A 9,712-nucleotide genomic window follows, 5' to 3' on the forward strand; every position below is an offset into this window, starting at 1 on the left:
ACTTTGTTTAGCAAAGAGAAAGATAAGAGGTGGCCTGTTCATTGTTTACAAGTGCCTACAAGGGGAGAGATTTCTGTTAGTTAGAGAGCTCTTTAACAGACAAAGGCATAACAAGAGCCAGGGACTGGAGGCCGAAGCCAAACAAATTCAGACAGGAACTAAGGCACCAAATTTAACTGAGCCTAATGAACTCTTGAAACAATTTACCAGGCGATGTGGTGGATTCTCCCTCACTTGAAAACTTTAAATGCGGATTATATCTCCTTCCAAAAAGTTGTGTCGTAGCTCAGCCACAAAGCCTGAGCAGGGCAGAGAGGGAAGGAATTATGAAATCCTCTGGTTTGTGCTTTGCGGGTACAAATTATATGCTCGCTCTGGGGCCTGAAATCTTTGCAGTGATCTGGATTCTATTCTGGCTGGGTCCCAGTAGAGGAGACAGAGTGAGTGAGGGTGTGTGGGACAGAACGGAAAATAAATACAAGCAAACCAGTCCACAAAACCCAGCTATATTCCAGGCAGCATTCCCAGAACCGGTAGCTAGGGAGAAATAATGGTTTGCAAAGGGGACACGAATGTACCATACGAATAAACCCAGGAGGACCCAGTTTTTGCAGAACCACTTCTCTCTGAGGAACAGCAATGGAGTTCCTTAGGTCTTACTCAATTTAGCAGTTCCCAAACAACAGTTCTCAGTGGAGGGGGAAGCCCAGTTCCCTGTACATTCCTAGACTTGTTTTTTCCTGCAGCTCCATGAAGCATGTTCAGCTTTGGGGCATACATTATGCTTTTCAGGCTGATAAGGGACTCTTCCACTTCTCCTCTCTCTGCTTGGTACTTTTTCCTGTGCAACCTTTTTCACCCCTAGAGTTGGTTTGCACCTATGGGATTCTTCATGCCTGCCAAGTCAGGCCACACTTCTGCCTGGTTCCTAATGCAAGGTTCAGTTCAAGTCACGCCAATTTTGAGCTAGGTATATTGCTATCCTGAGTTGGGGAGGATAGTGCTCTGCACTGCTAGTGCTGTTCAGCAAGTGAGGAAAGTCAGAGTTGTTTCAAATTAATCCACCATTTTCTTGCTACTCAGGTCCCTTCCGACCCTACTCAGGTCCCTTCCAACCCTATTAACTATGAACCTAGTTTTTTGCTATCCATAGATAAATCAACCTTAAAGGAGGCCTGTCAAAGTCACTTCAGCTCTACTGGCAGCTTTAGTCAATCAATGAGGCTCAGACATGCAACAAACTCCAGCTCAAAGCAGGCCCATGGCAAGGTGGCCAAAACTGCCATAGGCTGTCACTGTGAGGGGTTCTCCCAGTCCCCACCTAGGTTTAAATCTAGGGGTGTCAGAGATCTGGCCCATGGGCCAGGTTGAACCCACAGAGCCCTGTTATCTGGCTCATGGTGAACCTGGTGAGTCTTGGAGTGGAACTACGTGTTGCAATGTGGTATGTGCAGGATCAGCCCCATACACTGCACATGAGGCTAAGGCAGGCATGCACTTCATGCAGCATGCAAGGCTGGTCCAGGACTCATTCTTCATGCAGAGCACGGGGCTCGTCCGGGGTGTGTGTTGCATGCAATGTATGGCCCAGGCTGGCCTCATGCACTGCAGCCGACTTATAGGCTGGTCTGTGGGCCCTGTCTGGCCCAAGGATTGGCCTTGCACCATTCATCCAGCCCACGGGGCCTGATGAGTTTGGCATGCCTGAATTAAACCTAAAGGGTTTGATGCTCCTTCTAAGATATGTCAGTGGCATTCCTTCTTCTCAGCTGCCTGTTTCCTTTCCTTCCTCAGCATGTCCCATCGGTTCCTTTAAAGGGTCTGTTGGAGATGCCCCCTGCCGTCCCTGCCCTGCCCACAGCCACACTCCAGTGGTTGGATCCAGTGAGTGTGCCTGCCAGAACCGATACTACCGCTCCACATCAGACACCTTGGATGCCCCCTGCACTGGTAAGTCTCTGGCTGTGGGATCTGAAGGTGAAGGAACGCAGGGCCAACAGGAAAGGACTTGATTGCAGGAGGCAGAAACATCTCTGACTCATCTCTTCCAAAAGGAAAAGGGAATAATTTTTCTTTGCTTATTCCACTTGCAAGGACCTGGAGGCTGCTGCCTCTAATCCACTACAAGTTGTATCCGCCCATCAAGTGTAGCTGAAAAGACTTCATTAATCCTACATATTGCATGTAAATCCCATTATATGGGACACAAAATCCTACAGTAAAAGAATGCTGAAGTTGCAAAGTCCAATACTCAAAAATTGGGAGGTGCCAAATTTTGTGTGGTCTTTCTAACCTCAGTTCAGTTCCCTAGACATGCCTGTATTATGATGCAGCATTAAATACATGACTGTGGAGTTATTTGGCTACTGGACTGCTGCCTCATTCAGTGCCTGCAGATGGACAGTGTTCATTGGATAAGCAACACTTCAGTATTTTGCTTTATCCTGGTTGTTGAAAGTTCTGTGCCTTCTTGACTGTACACTATTCACTGGGCACATCTATATGAGATGTTTACTCTGCAGTAGACTAATTAGCTGTGCAGTAGACATCTCAGTGTCTACACATGTGCCCCTATTAGGCTGGAGTAAACTAAATTACTCCACAGCAGGGTAGTACTTGTAAATACAAGTACTAATCTGATGCGGAGTATAAAACTCCACAGCAGTGCATATGTAGATGCTGGCTGGGCTACAAAGGTGTTTCAGTGAGGTGGCTGCCTGCCAGCTAGCCCCAAACTGAAGTGGAGCCCCTCTGCAGCATGTTGAGTGGGGAAGCAGCCTCAGGCTTGCACCCTAACCTTCAGGGCCCCTGCCAGCCAGAGCTGCTCCAGCCCGGCTCAGTGTGCTGCAGTCCTAGGTGCTTGAACAGATGTGCACCCAGCAGCAATAAGCTCTGAAGCTTATTGCTGCACATAGTCACATGTAGATGCACCCTCTGAGCTATATCTGAGTGCTTCTCAACCCCTAAGTTATCTTTTCAAGCTCCCATTGGGTAGAAAGGGTACTGTCATCTGTTTTATAGGTGGAGAATTGAAACACAAGGAGGTTTAGGTTAAAAGCATTAAATGATTGGAGAAGACTGGGACCTGGCATTTTGAGAGGGAGGAATACAGTATGGTACATTGTGAATGCAGGCACAGCTCCAGCTAATATTGTGGCAGCTGCGAGTGGCTAGGGCTTCTGACAGCCAGACCCCAGGGTCTCAAGCTGGGTCTCAGAAAAAGAAAACAGCTAGTGAGCCCTTGTTAATTGCTTAACTGATGTGACATGCCCAGCACAACACAGGAACTGTGTGGTAGAAGCAGAGATGGCATCCAGGTCTCCAGGGCATCAGGCAGCTTCCACAGCCTTGAGCCATACCTTCTCACTCTGCAGTCCTCTACATCTTTCACCTTCCACCCTCTACAACAAATGAGCAAACAAGACATAGGTCCCATGGACAACTGCATCCCTGCTACAAAACCATGCCTCATTCCTCTGTGCTGTCTGTTTTCTACACTGAATGGAAGAAGAGTTCTGAGGAAAAAGAGTGTACCTGATCATCTAATTATGTCCTGTATCATAACGCACAGGGGACCGATTAAGATTGCACAGGAAAGTTTAAATCTAGCTTTTGATAACTTTTGGTCTTGTCCCTAGGACATTCCATTGACTTTTTCCATTCCATTCCATAGTTTTTGTAAGCAATTTTTTTTAAGCTAAAAGAACAAACAAAAAAAATCACCAGAATAAAATAGGAATTCTGTTGTGTGGAGTTGCCCTGGTCCCAACAGGAGCTCTTAGATCCACCACACAGTCCTCTGCCAGTTGAGCTAATGGAGTAACTGATAGTACCAGTTGGTTGTCATCTTCTGTGTGGATCAGCACTTGTTGGGAATGAGGCACACATTTTGCCAGTGGGTCTCAGATGTCTGCAGACAGAGGAGGAGCAGTGAGACTCAGGGATCCTGCTGGGGAATGGGTCTGACTCTGCAGCATAAGTAGGGCAATAGGGGAGGGAACTGCCTTGGGTTGCTGTTTGCTTGAGGCTGCTGAATTCTGCCTTCACAGGGTGCCACCCACCCTTCACAGCAGGTGCCACCCCTGACCAGGGGCGCCCTGTCCCACAATCTTGACCTCTTGATTTCAGATTCCCTTACCTCTTCTTTCCTCTCTGCTTCCCCCTCACTATTTCATAGATTTTTGATCATGTGTTCTCTCTCCTTTCAGGCATTCCCTCTGCCCCCCGGGATCTGAGCTATGAGATCATCGGCTCCAATGTGCTCCTGACTTGGCGCCTTCCCAAGGACCTGGGTGGCCGCAAGGATGTCTTCTTCAATGTCATTTGCAAGGTGTGCCCGCCGGGTTCCCCAGGGCCCTGCGTGCGCTGTGGGGACAGTGTCCAGTTTGAGCCACGTCAGGTGGGGCTGACAGAGAGCCGTGTGCAAGTCTCCAACCTCCTGGCTCGTGTGCAGTACACGTTTGAGATCCAGGCTGTCAACCTTGTGACAGAGCTCAGCTCTGAGGCTCCCCAGTATGCAACCATCAATGTCAGCACCAGCCAATCAGGTGAGGAGGCCTCCTTGTCTGTCTGCCATCCCTCCTGCTTCTTCTCTCTTTGTTTCCCTCTTATGCCTTTATTCCTTCCTTCCTGTCCTGTACCTCATAGTAGGCTTCACTGTGACTCTCCTTCTTCAGGGATTGCCCTTGTCCTTTGTTGCCTGTCTGTCTCAGGTGGTTCATGTGCACCATTCTTTGTTACTCCTTCTGGCGTGGGCTTTGCTGCCTTGACAGAAAGGCCAAGATAAGCTGCTGCTGTGGTTGTGATCATTCATGGAAGAGGGGGAAAATCAAATGCAGGCACCAGCTTGAAGGGGCAGTGGTGGGAGAAATGGCTCCATAGTTTGGGGAAGCAAGTACTGCCTTGAGAGAGACAGGAGATGCTGCAGAGGGCTCTGTGGGTGTCATGTGGCTGTAGAAGCACGGAAAGACTGTTTTTTCACCTATTCAATCCGACTTGCCTACACTCTTCTCTGATTTTCCTTTTCCTGCCTTCCCTCTCTCCTGTTCATTGTCCTTCCTCCTCTTGATCTCTCACCAATTACTTTCCTGTCTTCTGACTCTTTCAGATCCTCTCTTTCCTCAGTCCCTCTTCTTCCAGTTCTCCCCTTCCATCTCTCACTCTCTCCTGTCCTCTTTGCTTGCTCACTAGCTGCACTCCAGTTCATGTTTCATGGTGCCTTAACCAACATTATGGAGTGATTTGTGACATCTCTCTTTCTTTGCCTTACTGCCTGTCACTATAGGGTGGGACAGAAAGACATTAGCATAATATAATGTAGTATATCAGGCGAAAGGGGATGATCTAGTGAGTGACCTGAAGATCGAAGGGAAGCTTGGTGACAGCGATCACAAGTTGATCACTTTGTCTATCCACTGCAAATCTGGCAAATCAGTCAGCAATGCAGAAATCCTCAACTTTAGGAAAGGTGACTTCCACAAGCTCAGGAGGTTGGTTGTCAAGGCCCTGAGAGATCATGATCTGACAGGGAGGGGAGTCCATGATGAGTGGTCACTCCTTAAGGATGTGACCCTAAAAGCACAAGGGAAGTCCATTCTGCCTGTAGGAAAGGTAGTAAAAGGGCTGGGCAACCCCCTTGGCTCAATAGGGAACTCATGACCTCCTTAATATTAAAAGAGAAGTTTATAAGGGTTGGAAGATGGGAAATACCTCTAAGAAGGATTATGTATCACTGGCCTGCATCTGAGCGGACCAGAGGGAGCGGACCAGAAAAGCCAAGGCTGAAACCGAGCTCAAACTGGCTACAGGAATCAAGAACAATAAAACGTCCTTCTCCAGATACATGGGAAGTCAAAAGAAAAATAAGGAAAACATTGGGCCCCTGTTGCACCAAATGGAGCATCCAGCACTTGACACCTAGGAAACAGGTAATCTCAGTGATTACTTTGTGTTGGCTTTCCACCAGCCCAAGGGGATCACCCTTCCTGCCAGGACACAGGATTACCAGGGTAAGGGTGACCATACACCTACAATTTGTGAATACCTTGTGAGGGAACACCTTGAGAGGCTGGACATCCACAAGTCAGTGGGCCCGGATGGAATGCACCCAAGAGTGCTAAAAGAGTTGGCTGACATCATAGCACGGCCAATGGCAAGGATATTTGGCACTCTGGAGAGGTTCCTGAAGATTGAAAGAGGGTCAGTGTGGCTGAAAGCCACCTTGGTTTCTCCCCAAAAATCTCTGCCCTGTGACACTGTGATTTAAATCTCTGTGCTGTGACCATTCAATTAGGGTGGGCCCAGCACACAGGGGACCACACCCTCAGCCTGTCTCTTTAGGGAACTGGAGCTGGCTGCATTCCTGAGGGAGGGGGAAACCTGCTCCCTCTGCTTACGTGACTTGCATCACTTACCTGGGTAAGGGGTTTCTACCTGGGGAGCTGGAATCTGCCCGGTAACAAGTGATGCATTTCAGATTGGTTGGCTGACAGCCAACTGGGGCTGACCTCCGCTGGCCCAGGTGAATGAGGTCACAGGGGCTATATAAGTTAGGACGGGGAAGGAGGCGGTCTGGCCTCTCCGGCCATGAGGTGACGCAGCAGCCAGGCAGGGGACAGAGAAGCCTTAACATCTGAAACTGGCTCTCTCCCCCCAAACTCACGAGCTAGGAACCGCCTGCCTCCAAAGGGAAACTTCACCTGCCTTTGGAAGATGCTTGTGAGTAAGCTACTCAATCTGATTAGATATTTAGCTGGAAGTATCACAGATGCGTAATCAAAAGGCTACCACAGCCAGACTGTTTGCTCTTTAGGATTTCAAGATATTGCTCTATCCTGTACCCTAGTTTACCCTACCCCCTGTAATCAATAAAGTTCTCCTTTTTGACTGGTGTGGGAGACTTATTGAGGGGTGGGTCTAAATTATGCCTAAGAGACCCCTTAGGTCTGTGGACTAAGGGAGACTATACCTTTTTGCCCCCGGACTTGGGGAAGTACCCCAAGTGCCTGTACTGGGTTGAGTACCCGTGGGACTTTAGGCCTGTGTTACCCCAAGGACACAGGGCCGCGAGACAGTCCATTCTTGGGGTGGTGGCGGCATGTTACCCCCAGACTAGCGAGTGTGCTCTGGGAGAGGGGTCGGCCGGACATAAGGCGCCCCTAGGGAGGCATTCGGAGCCTGGAAGGTGGTCGGGCGCAGGGAGGTGGGTGGCTCAATGCAGGAGCACCCCCTACTGGCCCGCCTCACATGGTGGAAACAGCAGAGGGATACGAATACCCAGCTGTGTTCCTGAGGTGGGATCTCTGCACCTGCCACAGTCAGCGTGGTACCTATCTTCAAGAAGGGAAGGAAGGAAGACCCAGGGAAGTACAGGACAATCAGTTTGACCTCTATCCCTGGAAAGATCTTGGGAAAAAAATATTAAAGAATCCATCAACAACAGACTAATGGAAGGCATCATCCTGAGAGACAGCCAACACAGCTTTGTTACAGGTAGGTCTTGCCTGACCAACCTCATTTCCTTCTATGACCAACTGATATGTCACCTGGACAGGGGAGGACAAGCTGATGTCATTTACTTGGATTTCAAAAAAGCCTTTGATGTGGTCTCCCAAGATGTCCTCATGGTAAAATTGGGGAGTTGTGGCCTTGACAGCCTTACTGTCTGATGGCTGGGTAACTGGCTCCATGGTTGGACTGAGAGAGTGATCATCGATGGAACTGAGTCAACATGGCACATGGTGATCAGTGGTGCCCCCCCGGTTCAGTACTTGGACCAGTACTCTTTAATGTATTCATAAATGATCTGGATTCTGGTGTCAGAAGCGGACTGGGTAAGTTTGTAGATGACACCAAATTATGGGGAAGTGCGGTCACTGTAAAGGATATGCAGGGATTCAGGCTGACCTGGATAGGCTTGCAAGGTGGGCAGATCAAAACCAACATAGAGAAATGCAAGGTGCTCCACCTTGGGAGAAAGACCCCGCACCATACTTATAGGCTCAGCACAGCTACACTCATTAGCACCATGACCAAAAGAGACTTGGGGGTCATGATTGACCACAAGATGAATATGAGCCACCAATGCAATGCCACAGCCGGCAAAGCAAATAAAATCTTGGCTTGCATCTATGAGACCATCTCAAGCAAGACCCGGTGTCATTCTCCTGCTTTACTTGGCTTTGGTGAGGCTGCAGCTGGAGTACTGCATCCAATTCTGGGCTCCACACTTTTAAAAGGACATGGAGAAGCTTGAGAGAGTCCAGAGGAGAGCCACATGTATGATCAGAGGTCAAGAGAGCCGGCCTTATTAGGAGAGGCTGAGAGTCATGGGACTTCTCAGCCTGGAGAAGCGTAGGCTCAGGGCAGACTTGGTGGCTGCCTATAAGTATATGAGGGGTGTGCATCAGGATTTGAGAAAATGTCTGTTCACTAGGGCACCCCAAGGGAAGATAAGGTCAAATGGTCCCAAACTACTGGAAGACCCTTTTAGACTGGACATAAGAAAACTTCTTTACTGTCCGAGTCTCCAGAGTCTGGAATAGACTCCCCGCAGAAGTGGTGCAAGTGCTTACTCTGGCCATGTTCAATAAGCATTTGACCCCAGCTGACTTCCTGCCCTTTGGGCAAGGGGCTGGATCTGATGATCTTGTGAGGTCCCTTCCAGCCCTAATGTCTATGAAATCCATATATGAATGGCTTTGTCTGGCATTGCAGTGTGTCCACCTCTGGGATGAAATGTGGACCACAGTGAAGGAGGAAACTCGATTAGTTACCAATTCTATAGAAATGTGGAAGTGCTAGGATGCAGTGACCCAGCTGAGACTTGATGAAGACTGAAAAAAGGCTTAATCCTACAATTTAAAAAAACCACTACTATGGGTTCTTTTATATGATAAGCTTTCCTCATTCCTTAGCCCTTCAGTATTGTGGTGCCAGTGCATGATCCTGAGATGTCACTGGCCTGTCATTGAAAAGGTGTTTTTCATTTTACAGAGCACCCAGATATCAGCATGCTAGGTGTCATCTTACAGTTGCAGTGAGAAAGTGTTGTCTTGGCAGTATCAGGGCTAGGGACTGAGAGTCTAGCCCTGGAGCTGGGAAGAGAAGGATTATGAAAACAGTTTGAGTGACAGACACAACACAGAAGGTTTGTCTATGGAAGGGAGACAGCATGAACACCATGAAAATCCTAAATTGCTGCAGAAGTGCTGCACGTCGTTGAGAGGGGAAGGCCTATATGACCAACACAGTATGAGAAAAGTGAATCCATACCTATGTGCAGCCTGAAGGGTGCAGGCAAACAGAAGCTCTGCAAGGCTTGTACACAGCATGAATGGAGAGGTATGGCTCAGTGCTTGAGAAGGGGTCACCAGGATTAATTTAAACCACATATCATGATCTGTGCCCTAATGTGGAACTCAGTTGGACTCCCCAGGGAATGGGAGAAAGCCCCAGCACTGGAACTACGTAAATTGAGGTCTAAACAAAGGCAGAGAGAGAACAAATAATAGAGAGCAGTTCTGCTCTGGTGAAGGATCAGGACTGAGCCGGCCAAAAGGTCTCTTCTGGCTCTGGTGTCTGGGTTCTACAGAGCACTGGTGGATGCTCTGTGAGAGTAGGAAGGAGGAGACATGGAGAATGTTTGAGGTGAGGAGTATTGGGGGAAGATGAGAAACAAGGGGAGGAGTCAAGGCAGAAATAGAGAATGAAA

General features: G+C 48.7%; 1 protein-coding gene across 1 annotated transcript in view; it reads left to right on the forward strand.

Moving 5' to 3' along the window:
- The window catches only part of LOC109304420 (ephrin type-B receptor 5), a 155,370-nt gene that overhangs the window by 88,412 nt on the left and 57,246 nt on the right, over positions 1-9,712 (forward strand). The window contains exons 5-6 of the mRNA XM_019526955.1: positions 1,795-1,950; positions 4,209-4,547. Coding sequence (XP_019382500.1) covers positions 1,795-1,950; positions 4,209-4,547 — 495 coding nt within the window. The remainder of the gene's footprint in view (positions 1-1,794; positions 1,951-4,208; positions 4,548-9,712) is intronic.

Source organism: Gavialis gangeticus, unplaced genomic scaffold, assembly GCF_001723915.1.
Source record: "Gavialis gangeticus isolate Ggan-Ray unplaced genomic scaffold, GavGan_comp1, whole genome shotgun sequence".
Taxonomy (NCBI): domain Eukaryota; kingdom Metazoa; phylum Chordata; order Crocodylia; family Gavialidae; genus Gavialis; species Gavialis gangeticus.